This window comes from Ranitomeya variabilis, chromosome 6 (genome assembly GCF_051348905.1).
Source record: "Ranitomeya variabilis isolate aRanVar5 chromosome 6, aRanVar5.hap1, whole genome shotgun sequence".
NCBI classification, from domain to species: domain Eukaryota; kingdom Metazoa; phylum Chordata; class Amphibia; order Anura; family Dendrobatidae; genus Ranitomeya; species Ranitomeya variabilis.
Genome location: NC_135237.1, coordinates 117,679,267 through 117,697,877, shown reverse-complemented (window position 1 = coordinate 117,697,877; position 18,611 = coordinate 117,679,267). Strand labels below are relative to the sequence as shown.

Below are 18,611 nucleotides of genomic sequence, written 5' to 3'. Positions count from 1 at the left end.
GATGAAGCTGACAGCTGGGGATTGCAAGCCGCAGCTGTTAGTTTTGCTTGGACTGCTTATCAAAAATAGAAAATAGAATAGACCCTACGTTATTTTTATAAATGTATTTATTTTTAACACAGGTATCGGGTGCTGAATACTTCCATGAGCGGCGCTGGCTCTCACTGTTATCAGTGACAGCAGGCATAGGCTGGTGGGTGTAGTACTTTCTCATCAGCTAACTCGCGTCACCAAAAGTAAACTTTTTACCGCCTGTCACAGCTGCTTGCTCAGAAGTCCGTGTTCAGTGTCTGTGCTTGAACAATATGTGTTCAGTACGGACTTGGAACTTTACTGTTCGGGTTCGCCCATCACTATCCATAACCTTGGAAATAATCTACTTTAATGTATTGATCCCTGCAAGGGAAATTATTATTTCAGACAAGTAACATGAGATTAAGTCTGCTATTCACATGATTGACGCTACAAAAATGGCATAACATCGATGTACTCTTATTACATGAACTCAGAACAACTGGGAGTATCACTGTGATTTGTAGACAAGCAGCTGGAAGAATCCTGGATAGGAAGCGCTGAGATGGTTAATAGGACCAATATATGGGTCCAGGTTTGTTAGAAATGATTAGATGAGGTGGGTGGAAGTAGTCATTCCGATCCTCCAATAAAGGAGGTGCAGCTGGTTTAATTAAAAGGGCAGCTGAGCTGTTCATTCCTTAACTGGGCGTAGAGGTGCAAACACCTGTGGTATTTGGGTCTGTGTATGCAAGGTGGAGGGCCTGTGAAAGTTTTTTTAGATTTTGCAAGATGCCGAGTATTGGACTTTGAATATTTAGCAACTGAACGGCTCTGTTTCTCATACTTCTGTAGGGACTCTTTGTTTTGTTATTACTTCCTGCTGGAAGTTTATGTAGTTAATAAACCTTCCTGTTTGGACAAGAAATGGTGTGCCTGTGTGAATGCTACCAACTGCAACACCTAAAATTGGTGTTTTTGATTTGGCCACAGAATCCCAATAAGCAGAGGTGATTGCTGGATAAAGTCTTTATGTCCTGGGTGAAGGCAGTGTCAGCACTGCAAACACAATCAAGTAGTCCAGGTGCAGTAGCAACAGATGCAGCAGCACCATCAGCAGAAAATGACTCTTGGAGGAAACTGTCCTCGGCACCGAGATGGCCTTTTCGTGAGGCGAACTGTATGGGTGGCTTTGCTGAAAATGACTCTTTAGGATGATATTGAGGCTTTCCTGACTGTATTTGAGAGGGTGGCAGACAGGGAGACACTATCCCCTGAGGAATGGACGGAGGGTTCTGGGGAACCACAGAAGGCGTATTATAACCTCATCCTGCAAAATGCTAAGGAGTACGATAATCTGAAGGCAGAAATTATGGCATGTTTGGGTATAAGCCTGGCAGGCCAGGCGTAACAGGTTCACCTCTGGCGCTACCAGAAGGACAAGCCTCCCCTGTCAAGAGAATATGAGTTCAAGTTCACCTTTCAGAGATACCCAGAAGAAGAGACCACCTCTGAGGGGAGCTCAAGGTCCCAGGAGGGGTCAGAATCGGGATCAAGGGGTACATCTTGTAACATTGTCTGTTGGAGATGTTGTGCCCTGGGTCATATATTGGCCATTTGTCCTTTGACCTCAGAGCTGATAGACTTTAGCATGGGCTGGCACTGCTCCTACTTCACCTACCCTGCCTGCTGCGCTGTTCCTCATCCTGGCTATTGACCTCAGGAATGCCAGGTGACTGTGAATGCTGTCCAAGTGACAGGACTTCTGGGCTTGGGGAGTTTGGTAACCCTGGTAGGGCCACACTTTCACATGTACCAGTCTCTTGGAAGCTGGTGGGCGTCAGGTGTATTCATTGAGACGCTAAGAACATTCCTGTGGCCTGGGTTGACATTGATACCCTTAGGCTATATATTTATAGCCTAAAATACAAAGGAAATGTTTAGCCCTTTTGGAGATCATTTCATCTTCAACTTACTTAACTGTTCACAATAACAGTAACTTTGATCAGATGTGCCCAAACATTTACATCATGCAAAAAAGGGGGAAAGCTAGGGAGCACTACCAATGGGCAAGGAGCCAATCACAACCTATAGGGCAAGTATAGTGAGGGGTGCAACTCAATGCATAGCAGCAGCATATATCAGACAAACAAGAAAAGAGACTATGCATATAGGGCGCACTCCCAAAATACAATTAAATACCAAAAATAAAAATTTTTTATTGGGGAAGACAGAAAACACAAGTTAAAACATATATTAACCCCTTCCCGACATCTGACGGTATAGTACGTCACATGTCGGGACCCCCGCTTTGATGTGCGCTCCGGCGGTGAGCGCACATCAAAGCCGGGACATGTCAGCTGTTTTGAACAGCTGACATGTGCCCGCAATAGGCGCGAGCAGAATCGCGATCTGCGCGCACCTATTAACTAGTTAAATGCCGCTGTCAAACGCAGACAGCGGCATTTAACTACCGCATCCGGCCGTGCGGCCGGATATGAGCGCATCGCCGACCCCCGTCACATGATCGGGGGTCGGCGATGCTCCTCCATTGTAACCATAGAGGTCCTTGAGACCTCTATGGTTACTGATTGCCGGTGGCTGTGAGCGCCCCCCTGTGGTCGGCGCTCACAGCACACCTGCAAATCTGCTGTGTGATCACTGCTGCATAGCAGAGCCGATCGGGCTGTGCCTGCTTCTAGCCTCCCATGGAGGCTATAGAAGCATGGCAAAAGTAAAAAAAAAAAGTTTTTAAAAATGTGAAAAAAATAAAAAAAATATAAAAGTTTAAATCACCCCCCTTTCGCCCCAATCAAAATAAATCAATTAAAAAAAACCCCAACCTACACATATTTGGTATCGCCGCGTTCAGAATCGCCCGATCTATCAATAAAAAAAAAGCATTAACCTGATCGCTAAATGGCGTAATGAGAAAAAAATTCAAAACGCCAGATTTACGTTTTTTTGGTCGCCACGACATTGCATTAAAATGCTATAACGGGCGATCAAAAGAACGTATCTGCACCAAAATGCTATCATTAAAAACGCCAGCTCGGCACGCAAAAAATAAGCCCTCACCTGACCCCAGATCACGAAAAATGGAGACGCTATGAGTATCGGAAAATGGCGCAATTTTGTTTTGTTTTGTTTTTTGCAAAGTTTGGAATTTTTTTTCACCACTTAGGTGAAAAATAACCTAGTCATGTTAGGTGTCTATGAACTCGTAGTGACCTGGAGAATCATAATGGCAGGTCAGTTTTAGCATTTAGTGAACCTAGCAAAATAGGCAAGCAAAAAACAAGTGTGGGATTGCACTTTTTTTGCAATTTCACTGCACTTGGAATTTTTTTCCCGTTTTCTAGTACACGACATGCTAAAACCAATGATGTCGTTCAAAAGTACAACTCGTCACGCAAAAAATAAGCCCTCACATGGCCAAATTGACAGAAAAATAAAAAAGTTATGGCTCTGGGAAGGAGGGGAGCGAAAAACGAAAACGGAAAAAGCTCCGGGGTGAAGGGGTTAAAATACAACCAACACACCACTGGTCCTATAATAAATCAATATATAGAGACAGCTTAAGGTACAATAGTATATCGTAAATCACGCCACCAACACACTATTGGTACTATCATGAAATATATAGAAGGACAACCTAGGGTACAATGATGTATCACAAATAGCACCACACATATGCACGAACAATGGCTTGTGTACACAATAGCTTATGTACACAGAGCAAGGCAGCAGGTAAACTCTGGGCGTCCCCAGAGTACCATATAGTGCGGGAGTGCCCCTATATAAGTAAAGGGGCTAATGCTAGCTAGGGGGCCCCGATAAGCCTACTAAATTGCAGCAAAAGAAATAAGCATAAATCCCTCAAAAAAAAATAAAAAATGGAGTTTTATACCAGAAAAAGCTCCTATGGAAAGGCAAAGCTACCACTGCGGCAGAGAGATAAGCCTGTTGGAGTAGTGTAGGAAGCGTTTAGGGTTCACCTGCCGACATATGCCATCAAAATGGAAGGAAAAAGGGCAGACCTATGTCAGGAAAGTGGGCCAAAAGGCTATGTGAAAAAAGAACATCACCATATCAGGCAGTCCAGTGTGTGGCGTCAGCCGTCATAGAGTCAGAAAGGGAATTGTCCCGGGACCCAAGTAGTGTGGGGAGAGCCCCACGCGTATCACTGCAGGATGCAGCTTTGTCTGACGAAGCCATTGTTCGTGCATATGTGTGGTGCTATTTGTGATACATCATTGTACCCTAGGTTGTCCTTCTATATATTTCATGATAGTACCAATAGTGTGTTGGTGGCGTGATTTGCGATATACTATTGTACCTTAAGCTGTCTCTATATATTGATTTATTATAGGACCAGTGGTGTGTTGGTTGTATTTTAATATATGTTTTTACTTGTGTTTTCTGTCTTCCCCAATAAAAATTTTGTATTTTTGGTATTTAATTGTATTTTGGCAGTGCGCCCTATATGCATAGTCTCTTTTCTTGTTTGTCCCAAACATTTACATGGCACAGTATAGATCTTGATGATGATGTTTCTGGCTATAAGAGCTGTGTTCACGCTGAGACCGCTTCATTATGGTCATCTGAATAAGGCCTGCCTACATTTTAGAGATAGGAAATGCGTAAAACGTTTTTGAAATCTATAGGAGGGAAATGGTGCTTCTGCCCTTTTTATATTCCACTTATATACATAAAGTTATAAATGTGTGGTACCTTTTAATTTATGCTACAGGAGCTGTCTCGTTCCAAGCTAAGCAGTGTGTCGCCTTGCCTCTGTCCTTGTTGACCAACCCTGTCCAGATACTTTCATTAGTCCACCTTAAATAAACATATTTGCTATAAAATAAATAATTCCACCTTCTATAAATACTTTCTTGAAGGTTAGCATGCTCTTACTTTGTTTACCCAATGCCGATCCCTATTCCCTGAATGGTCTGATCATCATACCTGGAGATAGGAAAAGCAGAAGGACAAACTCAGACTCTGTTCATGTGACAAGCTTGTGATGCATAACACTTCTCATAAACATGACATTAAAATCTTCATAGGCCTGTTTCAGACTGACAAGCCATGGATTAATGTTACTGTGACAGTGTGGAGCCAGAAGACGGCAGCATCTGATTGCTCCTACTCCGGCGCTGAGAAGAAGCACTTCTCCTTCATTTCAAATATGTTTAATATTGGCAGAACAGGGGTTAGTCGGCCATGTTGGAAATCCCTGTGCACACAGCTGATCTCGGTTAGCCACTCCTTTCCCCTTTATAATCTGGGCTCTGTTACAAATCCTTGTCAGAGCAAGCATTTGCTGCATGGCTAATGGAGGGAGAGGAGTTCATCTGAGGAGAGTTGGAGGAGTAATCTGTGACTGTTGCTTAATTTGTATGTGTGGAAACTCCTTATCCTTCTCTATTTTGGTTTATTCCCCTACCTCCACGCCCCAGTTGCATTCATGTGTTTTATGTGAGTGAATATTTTGTATGCCTAGATTTTTCTGTTAACCCTTGTTTGTGTTGCCTTGTTTGTCGGGTCGGTGTACTTTGGTGCACAGTAGCACTCCTCTTCCCTGGGTGGGGGAAGAGAACAGACAGAGGGCTAACTAAGGAGATAAGGCAAAGGTGGAGGCCCCGGTATCTTCACATTCAGAAGTATCCCAGGGAGTAGGGCGAACTAGGGCGGCCCCTAGTGTCAGGGACAGGGAAGGAGCCCCTGGTCCTGGGTCACCCAACTGCTGTGTCGTGACAATTAATTTGTGTTCCCATAATACAGACAAGGCCAGTTTTAGGCAAAATGTGGCCCTGGATAAAATTAAGAGTGTGGCCCCAAATCTTAAGATTAAGTCACCATCACACAAGAACATTTAGGGCACATTTATACTACCAATTTCAGGTTGTTAAATGAGCAATAATTTATTATATACAAGTAGATCATCACTTGTTTAGTGGACTATCCAAAAATCTGACAAACCATAGAGAGGACAGAACGATTGCTGATATGATCATTCTGTCCCCATATACAGTATCGTGTTATTAGCATACCTCCTGGTTATATGTAACGATGTAGGCCTATAGGGATGTTTTAATTCTGGAAAGGAAAAACTTGATCCAACTTCTGTTCCACAGTTCATGGAGACGTGGTTAAAATCATCAAGTCTTTATTTCAGAAGAATTAAAAAATCAGTAGAAAAATTAAAAAAATGCAAAATACAGGAAACAAATATCCTCTATGATGGAGGACACAAAAAAATCAGGACGCCAGACGCATTTCGAACGCAAGTGCGTTTGTAGACTTGGATTAAACCTGTATTTTGTGTTTTTTAATTTTTCTACTGATTTATAATTCTTCTGGAATAAAGTCTTCCTGATTTTAACTACATCTCCATGAAATGGGGATCAACTTTTTTCTTCCTTGTGTCTAACGCCGTGCGATGGCATGGATCATGGGCTTCTGTGCAGATCGAGCTACGGTTCCCTGAAAATTGCCCACAGGAAAATTGCCCACATGAAAAATGCCCACAGGAAAATTGCCCACACAGAAAATTGCCCACACAGAAATTTGCCCACATGGAAAATTGCCCACATGGAAAATTGCCAATTGCAGCATCACAAAGTTTCAGATCTATGATATTTGAGGTGAAAGGTGAGGATGATCACATGATGTGTGATCAACTTGTGATTTACAGCTCACCTAGTGCAAAACTGCAAACATGCTGAAGATCTGTGGTTTGTAGCAGTCTGTCATTCTCAGCAATAGATAGATCTAGTCTGCTCTCATCTCTCACTGATTCTGCCTTACTCCTCCCACCAGCCCAGTACAGCAGCACATGCAGAAACAGCAGCAGTGTGATCCAGAGGAGCCATCACTGCTATCAGAACCCACAAAAGAATCACTGTATAATCTGTGGAGTTACATGGTACTGCAGGTCAGATCTAATACATTATCATCTCAGTGGGTGTCCACCAAAAGCAGGGTGCTGCTGGCTGAGATAGATGGTCCTGGAAGCCCAGAAGGCACCGCAGAAAGGTGAGATTCTGTCAGAATCTGTCAGAAGAGCAGAAGTGCCATAGCAGCGCCGCTCTCCCATTGACTCCAGTGGCAGTGAATCTGGGGCCTGCACTTCCTTCCCTGTCCACTTATGACTACCAAGAGTAAGAGTGAACAGACCCTACCTAGTTATGTATCATACACATATACTGCAGGTGCAGGCAGGCATAGGATGGAAGGAAATGCAGAGTGGATTTTAATAAGGGTCTCTAGGCCCAGACACACCACAATGAGAGTGGAATAAGGGTCTCTAGGCCCACACACAACACAATGAGAGTAGAATAAGGGTCTCTAGGCCCACACACACCACAATGAGAGTGGAATAAGGGTCTCTAGGCCCAGACACACCACAATGAGAGTGGAATAAGGGTCTCTAGGCCCAGACACACCACAATGAGAGTGGAATAAGGGTCTCTAGGCCCACACACACCACAATGAGAGTGGAATAAGGGTCTCTAGGCCCAGACACACCACAATGAGAGTGGAATAAGGGTCTCTAGGCCCAGACACACCACAATGAGAGTGGAATAAGGGTCTCTAGGCCCACACACACCACAATGAGAGTGGAATTATTGTTAGCACAGTGGAATGACAAGAACAGAATCCGTACTCTGGGACTAGGGATGAGTGAACCGAACCTGTAGAACCTGGAGAAGTAAACTGGGCCCAGAGACCTTTGTTGAAATCCATTCTGCATTTTCTTTGCTACCTGTGTTGTGCTGTATTGTATTTCAATGGAGCCCATGGAAGTCAAGGACTATTACCCAGCAGCTAATTATTTGCAGGTGTGCAATGATTGTTTAATAAACTTGTTATTGTTGTTATTAGAGCTCCTTAATAAACTGTTCTTAATTAACTTGTCGGTAGTTTATTATGTGGGCAATTTTCGCAGACATTCTTTTGTGCTGCAGAGCTTCTCACCTATATTTCTATACTATTCTCTGTTCTGCAGAGCATCTCACGTATACCTGCATACTATCCCCCTGTCCTGCAGAGCATTTAACCTATATCTCTTTGCTATTCTCTGTCCTGCAGAGCATCTCTCCTATAATTCTATATTATTCTTCTGTCCTGCAGAGCATATCACCTATAATTCTACATTATTCTTCTGCCCTGCAGAGCATCTCACGTATACCTGCATAATATCCCCCTGTCCTGCAGAGCATTTATCCTATAGATCTTTGCTATTCTCTACCCTGCAGAGCAACTCACCTATAATTCTATATTATTCTTCTGCCCTGCAGAGCATCTCACGTATACCTGCATACTATCCCCCTGTCCTGCAGAGCATTTAACCTATATCTCTTTACTATTCTCTGTCCTGCAGAGCATCTCACCCATAATTCTATATTATTCTTCTGCCCTGCAGAGCATCTCGTGTATACCTGCATACTATCCCCCTGTCCTGCAGAGCATTTAACCTATATCTCTTTGCTATTCTCTGTCCTGCAGAGCATCTCACCCATAATTCTATATTGTTCTTCTGCCCTGCAGAGCATCTCACGTATACTTCCATACTATCCCCGTCCTGCAGAGCATTTAACCTATATCTCTTTGCTATTCTCTGTCCTGCAGAGCATCTCACCTATAATTATTTATTCTTCTGCCCTGCAGAGCATCTCATGTATACATGCATATACTATCCCCCTGTCCTACAGAGCATTTAATCTATAATTCAGCCTATGGGCAATTTTCTGTGGGCATTCTTCACCTTGCACCTCAAATATCATGGATCTGAAACTTTGTGATGCTGCAATTGGCAATTTTCTGTGTGGGCAATTTTCCGTGTGGGCAATTTTCCATGTGGGCAATTTTCCATGTAGGCAATTTTCCATGTGCGCAATTTTCCGTGTGGGCAATTTTCCGTGTGGGCAAATTTCTGTGTGGGCAAATTTCCATGTGGGCATTTTTCCTGTGGGCATTTTTCCTGTGGGCATTTTTCTGGTCACCATTCTGTCTATATAGGAAAGACTATACAGTATATATTTATTACATACCGTCCTGTCTTGTTAGGCTACTTTCACATTAGCGTCGTGCACTGCACGTCGCAATGCGACGTTGCGGCGCACCGACGCATACTGTGGAAGCGCCGCACAACGGGGGCAGCGGATGCTGTTTTTCAATGCATCCGCTGCCCCATTGTGAGGTGCAGGGAGGAGGGGGCGGGTGCTGGACACGATGCACCAAAAAACGTTACAAGCAACGTTTTTGGTGGCGACGGTCCGACGCAACAAGACGCAACCGTCGCACGACGGTTGCGACGTGTGGCAATGCATCGCTAATGCAAGTTTATGGAGAAAAAATGCATCCTGCAAGCACTTTTGCAGGATGCGTTTTTTTCTACAAAACGACGCATAGCGACGTGCAGTGCACGATGCTAGTGTGAAAGTAGCCTTAGCTGTATAATGCAATGATGGCTGATGGAGCATGGGAAAGCTTTTCTAAAGGAGGAGCCGATGGACTGGTAGTCTGGTCACCGGGTCCTCCATCAGTAGTCATTTTATATCTAACAAGAGAGGAGACTATGTAATAAAAGAGGGCGCTGTGAATAACAAAAATAACAAGAATACACTATGTAAGAGACAGCACTGTACATAACAGCAGAAGAAGCTATATAATAAGGGAGGGCATCATATATAACTAGAGAGGATGGTACGTAATAAGGGACAGTGTTATGCATAAAAAGGAAACTGTGTAACTAAGGATGGTGTTATACATAATAAGTGAGTACTCTATACACTAAGGGACTGTGCTATACATGTGTGAGTACACTATATACTAAGGGACTGTGCTATACATAAGTGAGTACACTTTACACTAAGGGACTGTGTTAGACATAATAATCGATAAGAACGTCTTCCTCCACCTCCCCCTGTTCCCAAATCCATTATAAATCCCCCTTCCTCCCATTCCAATCCCCCACACCCCTCATTGTCCTCCTCCCCCAGCATCTCATTATTTCACTCTCCCCCACCCCCATGATTGCCCTCTTCACCACCTCCATCATTGCTTTCTCCCTACCACCCCATTATTGCTCATTCCACCACCTCCATCATTGCCTCCTCCTCCCCACCACCCCATTATTGCTCATTCCACCACCTCCATCATTGCCTCCTCCTCCCCACCAACCCATCATTGTCCTTTCCACCGCTATCATCACTGTCTTCTCCCCCACCACCCGCATCATTACCCAGTCCATGACCTCCATCATTTCCTCCTCCATCACCATCCCCATCATTGCCCTTTCCACCACCACCATCATTGTCTTTTCCCCCACCACCCCATCATTACCCATTCCATGACCTCCATCATCTCTTCCTCCCTACAATCCCCATCATTACCCTTTCCACCACCACCATCATTGTCTTTTCCCCCACCACTCCATCTTTATGCATTACACCGCCTCCATCATTTCTTCCTCCTCACCACCCCCATTATTGCCCATTCACCACTTCCATTATTTCCTCCTCCCCCACCACCCCCATTATTGTCCTTTCCACCACCCCATCATTGCTTTGTCCCCCATCACCCCCATCATTGCCCACTCCATCAACCCAATCATTGCCTTCTGCACCATTACCCCCATCATTGCCTTCTCCGTCAACCCAATCATTGCCTTCTGCCCCATCACCCCCATCATTGCCTTCTCCTCCATCTACACACACGCAGACACACACAGAACCACTCACCTCTCTGCATACATGCACACACCTCACCTCTGCGTACAGTATCCTGAAGCCACACCATCGCCGGCAGCTTCCTGTCTCACACAGCCGCAACGCTGAATAATGATGTCATTCAGCCGCTGCTGTGTGAGACAGGAAGCGCAGGCAGGAAGCAGGATGGATCCTTGCAGCTCCACTCCACTGCGTTATTCTCTTGCAGGCAGTGGAGCTGCAGGGATTGCTCCCTGCCCGCCGCACATGAGGGCAGTCTGGCCAGGGGCCTTCCGGAGCCTCAGGGCTGGATAAACTGGCCAGATTACCCTCATTAGTCACCCTGCAGGGCCTCCCTGGAGCCTCTGGGCCCCGGTGCAGTCGCTCCGGTTGAACAGGCGGTATGTCCACTAATGCACACACACCTGACTTTGGTCGGGGACTTGCATCTGTAATGCATCTGAAACTGGCCAAATGTTCATTCATATAAAATAACATTTTCTTGATACCACTGCCCCAAGGCATCTAGCTGTTTTACTCGAACTGTGTTAGCACGATGCCGGATCCCTGCTCTGACAGGCAAGGTCTCCGGCGTCACTTCACTCACCTGTGCTGCAGACAGCTCTTCCCTTCCCCATGCTCTGCATGCTTCCAGCCATTTCTCTAGCCATGTCCTTAGGGCACGCGTGCGTGGACTCCCGCCCTCTTACAGGGTCAGCGCATGCACTTGCTATTTCCTCCCCATCCAATGGCTGTGGGACACTATGTATATATTGCTTCCTCCCCACTGGGGAGGTGCCTGAGCAACCTTCCTGTTTACAGTCTATTTTGTGTAAGGGTGCATACCAGTGCAAATCCTATTTGCTGCACCCTGGTGCAAATCCTGCCTGCTGCACACTGACACAAACTTTGTCTGCTGCATTCTGATAGGAGCTCTGCCTGCTGCTCCATCCAGTCTGTCCTTCTGGGTTCAGCTGCTGCACGACGATTGGTCTGTCCTGGAGTGGCACCTGGTGTTCATCGGGAGCCAAATCTAAGCTCACCATCAGAGGCTCTAGTAAACAGTCTGGTGTTCACTTAGGCTAAGTTCACATTTGCGTATATGTGCGCAGCGTATCACCTGCATGCGCAAATGCATGCCAAAACGCATGCAAATGCATGTTTATGCAGCGTTTTTTATCTGCATCAGCTTACGCATGAAGGCAGCAAAAATGCGTGTGCATGTGTTTTTGCCTTCGTTTGCGTTGTTTACGCGCATGCGTACGATATTTCCGTGTCTCAATGGGCGTGTCTCAATGGGCCTGTCTCAAAACAGTTCCTGAACATGCGCAGTCCGAATTATGCAAGCGCATAGAACGCATGCATACACATGTCCTTGCGTACCAATGCGTTCCCATAGACAGTAATGCGTTTCTTTGATGCACTCAACCATCCGCATCCGCATGGCTGCGCATAATTGACGCCTCAAAAAATGCAACATGTTGTGTTCGCCGGACACCGCCGCACACTGCGAAATGACGCATTCAAGCACCAAACAGCATGAATAAGGCAGCAGTCAGTAGTAAGTGCTAAGATGTATATGGCTCTGTTTTGCACCTGCATTTTAACATGTCTTTTCTCTGTTCCATTTAGTTTTAAAAATAGAGACACATAACAGATATCAAACAGACCCCATTATAATTAATGGAGGCTTTCGGCTTCCATTTGTATATTTGTTATATATCGGATCCGTATTCCTCATGAATCGAGCTTCTTTATTCCTAAAAGGAAACAGAAGAATAGAATTAACCCCTTAATGACCGCCAATACTTATTTTAACTGACCTGAGATATAAGAGAATAGCATCCCCATACAGGTGACAATCCAGCATCTGTCAGTTGTGCACTATAGCTGACAACTTGCTGTATCAGCCATGATCAGTGTTTGCACCATCCAAATCTGTTTAACCCCTTAGATGCTGCTGTCAGTAGTGACTACATCATTATAAATGGTTAACAGAGTGTAGGGGCTTCCTCTTTATCCAAATTGGTGCCCTCAGATCATGATTGTGTGGTCCTGATGTTTGCAATGGCAATTCATGACCAAATAGCGGCCTTACAGTCTGACGGCTGTAGTAATCTGTTCAGAAGTTAGAGGCATTTAGGAGGTAAAAATAGACATTTTCATTTCTGTCATGCCACTCTGCATTAATTCCTGTAAAGCACCTGAATGGTTAACAAACTAACTGACTGCAGTTTTCAATATGTCAGGGGTAGTGTTGAGCATTCCGATACCGCAAGTATCGGGTATCGGCCGATACTTGCGGGTATCGGAATTCCGATACCGAGATCCGATACTTTTGTGGTATCGGGTATCGGTATCGAAACAACATTAATGTGTAAAATTAAGAATTAAAATAAAAAATATTGCTATACTCACCTCTCCGACGCAGCCTGGACCTCCGCGAGGGAACCGGCAGCGTTGTTTGCTTAAAATTCGCGCGTTTACTTCCTTACTTGAAGTCCCGGCTTGTGATTGGTCGCGTGCCGCCATGTGGCCGCGACGCGACCAATCACAGCAAGCCGTGACGTAATTTTAGGTCCTTCAGGATTTTAAAATTACGTTCTGGCTTGTGATTGGTCGCGTCGCGGTCACATGGGCGACGCGACCAATCACAAGCCGTGACGTCACGGGAGGCTGGACACGCGCGCATTTTAAAATGCGCGCTTGTCCTGCCTCCCGTGACGTCCCGGCTTGTGATTGGTCGCATCGCCCATGTGGCCGCGACGCGACCAATCACAGCAAGCCGTGACGTAATTTTAGGTCCTTCAGGATTTTAAAATTACGTTCTGGCTTGTGATTGGTCGCAACGCGATGCGACCAATCACAAGCCGTGACGTCACGGGAGGCAGGACAAGCGCGCATTTTAAAATGCGCGCGTGTCCAGCCTCCCGTGACGTCACGGCTTGTGATTGGTCGCGTCGCCCATGTGACCGCGACGCGACCAATCACAAGCCAGAACGTAATTTTAAAATCCTGAAGGACCTAAAATTACGTCACGGCTTGCTGTGATTGGTCGCGTCGCGGCCACATGGGCGGCACGCGACCAATCACAAGCCGGGACTTCAAGTAAGGAAGTAAACGCTCGAATTTTAAGCAAACAACGCTGCCGGTTCCCTCGCGGAGGTCCAGGCTGCGTCGGAGAGGTGAGTATAGCAATATTTTTTATTTTAATTCTTTATTTTACACATTAATATGGTTCCCAGGGCCTGAAGGAGAGTTTCCTCTCCTTCAGACCCTGGGAACCATCAGGAATACCGTCCGATACATGAGTCCCATTGACTTGTATTGGTATCGGGTATCGGTATCGGATTAGATCCGATACTTTGCCGCTATCGGCCGATACTTTCCGATACCGATACCGATACTTTCAAGTATCGGACGGTATCGCTCAACACTAGTCAGGGGTGCTGTTTTTAAAATGGTATCACTTTTGGGGTTTTTCTTATATATAGGACCCCTAAAGTCACTTCAAACATGGATAAGTCCTTAAAAAAAGAAATTGTGTAAATTTCCTTGAAAATATGAAAAATTGATGCTACATTTTTAAACCTCATAAAATGCTAACAAAACAAAATAACATTTTACAAATGGTGCTGATGTAAAGCCGACATGTGGGAAATGTTATTTATTAATGGTTCGCTGTGGTGTGACCATCTGGATTAGGCTACGTTCACATTTGCGGTGTGCGCCGCAGCGTCGCCGCCGCAACGCACAGCGCAAATGTGAACACATGCACAACGCAGCTTTTTTCGCCGCATGCGTCCTTTTTTTCATTGATTTTGGACGCAGCAAAAATGCAACTTGCTGCGTCCTCCGCGACCCGACGCGGGCGCCGCAGGGACGCATGCGGCGCAAAAAGCAAGTGCACCGCATGTCCATGCGCCCCCATGTTAAATATAGGGGCGCATGATGCATGCGGCGCCGCTGCGGCGCCCGCCGCTGCGGCGGGCGCCGCTAATGTGAACGTAGCCTTAAAGAGATAATCATTCAAATTTAGAAAAGTGCAAATTTTTTAACATTTTACTAAAATTTTTGATACTTTTTATAAATAAACACAAAACATATTGACCTAGATTTACCATTATCATAAAGTATAATGTGTCATGAAAAAACAGTCTCAAAATCACTGGGATTTGTTGAAGCGTTTCAGAGTTATTACCACATAAAGTGACACTGGTCAGATTTAAAAAATTTGGCTCCGTCACTAAGGGGTTAAAAACCCCAGGTGCCTGAGCCTAAGGGTATGTGTCCACGTTCAGGATTGCATCAGGATTTGGTCAGGATTTTCCATCAGTATTTGTAAGCCAAAACCAGGAGTGGAACAATTAGAGGAAAAGTATAATAGAAACATATGCACCACTTAAGCATTTATCACCCACTCCTGGTTTTGGCTTACAAATACTGATGGAAAATCCTGACCAAATCCTGATGCAATCCTGAACGTGGACACATACCCTTAGCGGACTGCTGACATACCTCTGTCATATGCCACTTGGACTTCAAGAATATTTTATACTCTTAATGGCTCTTCATTTGCTCCTTGGCAATAATCTGTCACTTCTTTTAAATGGTTAAAATTAAACAGTGAAGTATAAAGTTACAACTTCAAGCTTCTCGACAAATAAACACAACTAGAATACAAGCAGAATGTTTCTGCTAGAAACAGCCAATAAATGGGCTCAACATGCAATTTTTGCTACTGATTTTGCACAATATTCAAAATTGAACTTTTTTATTTTTTTCAGGAATAGGAAATTCAGTTCTATGAACTGAGTTCTTTTATAATGCCGGATCAAGATGAGAAAGGGAAAAAAACGGAAAAAGTTTCTGAAAAGAAAAATCAAGGAGCAGCTTCAAGGTTTGTAATTTTTATTGTTAAATTATTTTTCCCACAGGATTGTGAGTTACGCACTTAACGTTGTGCTGTTTCATTCACTCTTCACTTTGGCTCAAAAACCTGCACTGGTGTTTTTCGAAAAAAAAACTATGTGCAACAACCCTTATACTTGGCCTTTTCTTCTTTTTATATACGGAATCTTTTTTTCTCTTTGAAAGTAATATTCCTTTTTATATATTTATGTTACAGTACGTAAGCTTCAACCATAGTAAATAGTGGGGGAGATGGTTGAGTAAATCTTCTGTGCAGAAAGAGCTGCTGAGTATTGCAACCTTTCGACCGCATTTTATTTTGGGCAGCAAAGTACATGTATACAAACAGTGACATGTAAAAGTTTGGGCACCCGTGGTCAAAATTACTGTTATTGTGAACAGTTAACAAGTTGAAGATTGTAGAAATGTTTGCAAATGTATTAAAAAAGAAAAACGGAAATATCACATGGTCATAAGTATTCAGACCCTTTGCTCAGACACTCATATTTAAGTCACGTGCTGTCCATTTCCATGTGATCCTCCTTGAGATGGTTCTACGCCTTCATTGGAGTCCAGCTGTGTTTAATTAAACTGATAGGACTTGATGTGGAAAGGCGCACACCTGTCTACATAAGACCTCACAGCTCGCAGTGCATGTCAGACCAAATGAGAATCATTAGGTCAAAGGAACTGGCCAAGGAGCTCAGAGACAGAATTGTGGCAAGGCACAGATCTGGCCAAGGTTACAACAGAATTTCTGCAGTACTCAAGGTTCCTAAGAGCACAGTGGCCTCCATAATCCTTCACTCCTTTACCCCCAAGGGTGGTTTGCATGTTAATGACCAGGCCAATTTTTACAATTCTGACCACTGTCCCTTTATGAGCTTATAACTATGGAACGCTTCAACGGATCCCGGTGATTCTGACATTGTTTTCTTGTGATATATTGTACTTCATGACAGTGGTAACATTTCTTTGATATGACTTGGGTTTATTTGTGGAAAAAACGGAAATTTGGCGAAAATTTCACAATTTTACAACTTTTAATTTTCATGCCTTTAAATCACAGAGATATGTCACACAAAATACTTAATACGTAACATTTCCTACATGTCTACTTTACATCAGCACAATTTTAGAACTACTAGTTTTTTTTTTGTTAGGGAGTTATAAGGGTTAAAAGTTGACCAGCATTTTTACTTTTTTTCACAAAAAAATTACTTTAGATCCAAATTTTTTTATTTTCCCAAGGGTAACAGGAGAAATTGTCTGAAATTGAGATCGGACGCCATGTCGCTTTTGGAGAGCCCCTGATGTGCCTAAACAGTGGAAACCCCCCACAAGTGACCCCATTTGGGAAACTACACCCCCAAAGAACTTATCTACATGTGTGGTGAGAACTTTGAATCCCCAGGTGTTTCACTAAAGTTTATAACGCCCGGGCGTGAAAATAAAAAAATCATATTTTTTTCCACAAACATGATCTTTTAGTCCCCAATTTTTTATTTTCCCAAGGGTAACAGGAGAAATTGGACCCCAAAAGTTGTTATCCAATTTGTCCTGAGTACGCTGATACCCCAGAGCTCCGAAGAGAAGGAGCACCGTTTGACTTTTTCAACGCAGAATTGGCTGCAATGGAGATCAGACGCCATGTCACAGTTTGAAAGCCCCTGATGTGCCTAAACAGCCCCAATCCCAACCCCAACCCTAACCCCAACACACCCCTAACTCTAATCCCAACCATAACCCTAACCACAAACCTAACCCTATCACACCCCTAACACTAATCCCAACCCTAACCCTAATCCCAACCCGAACCCTAATCCCAACCGTAACCGTAATCCTCACTTTAGCCCCAACCCTAACCCTAACCCTAATGGGAAAATGGAAATAAATAATTTTTTTTTTATTTTATTATTTTTCCCTAACTAAGGGAGTGATAAAGGGGGTTTGATTTACTATTTATCGCAGGTTTTTTAGCGGATTTTTATGTGTGGCAGCTGTCACACACTGAAAGACGCTTTTTATTGCAAAAAATAGTTTTTGCATCACCACATTTTGAGAGCTATAATTTTTCCATATTTCGGCCCACAGAGTCATGTGAGGTCTTATTTTTTGCAGGACGAGATGACATTTTTATTGGTACCATTTTCGGGCACATGACATTTTTTGATCGATTTTTGTGCAGCAGAATGAACAAAAAACAGTAATTCATGAATTTCTTTTTTTTTTTTTTTTGGGGGGGGCATTTATACTGTTTTGCGTCTGGTAAAATTGATATGGCAGTTTTATTCTTTGGGTCAGTACGATGACAGCGATATGTCATATATGTCATTTTTTAATGTTTTGGCACTTTTACATAATAAAAATTATTTTATATAAAAAATAATTATTTTGCATCACTTTATTCTGAGAGCTAGAACTTTTGTATTTTTCCAGTGATGGAGCTATATGGCAGCTTGTTTTTTGCAGGACAAGATGATGTTTTCAGCGGTACCATGTTTATTTATATCCGCCTTTTTGATCGTGTGTTATTCAACTTTTTGTTTGGGGGTATGACGATAAAGCATTTTTTTTTGCCTTGTTGTTTTTTTTTTAATGGTGTTCACTAATGGGGTTAACTGGTGGGACAGTTTTATAGGTTGGGTTGTTATGGACGCAGCGATGCTAAATATGTGTACTTTTATTGTTTATATATTTTTTATTCATTTATTTATTTATTGATGGAGTAAATATTGATTTTTATTATTATTTTTTATTTAAAAAAAATATATTTGCAATTATTAATTTAAAAAAAAAATCATTCTAAGGCTATGTGCAGGATTTTTCGCATTTTTTTTGGCCGTTTTCCGTGGAAAAAAACGCTTAAAAACACATACATAAGCATCCCATCATTTTTAATGCATTCTGCAATTTTTGTGCACATGATGCGTTCTTTTTCCACGAAAAAAATGCATTGCGGTAAAAAAC

The 18,611-nt window shown here is 43.5% G+C and overlaps 1 protein-coding gene across 5 annotated transcripts in view; it reads left to right on the top strand.

Moving 5' to 3' along the window:
• Nucleotides 1-18,611, top strand: part of NEK10 (NIMA related kinase 10) — a 407,343-nt gene that overhangs the window by 57,093 nt on the left and 331,639 nt on the right. For all 5 annotated transcript variants that reach the window (XM_077268950.1, XM_077268949.1, XM_077268946.1 and 2 more), the window contains exon 2: nt 15,518-15,630. In XM_077268950.1, coding sequence (XP_077125065.1) covers nt 15,557-15,630 — 74 coding nt within the window. In that variant the 5' untranslated portion in view covers nt 15,518-15,556. The remainder of the gene's footprint in view (nt 1-15,517; nt 15,631-18,611) is intronic.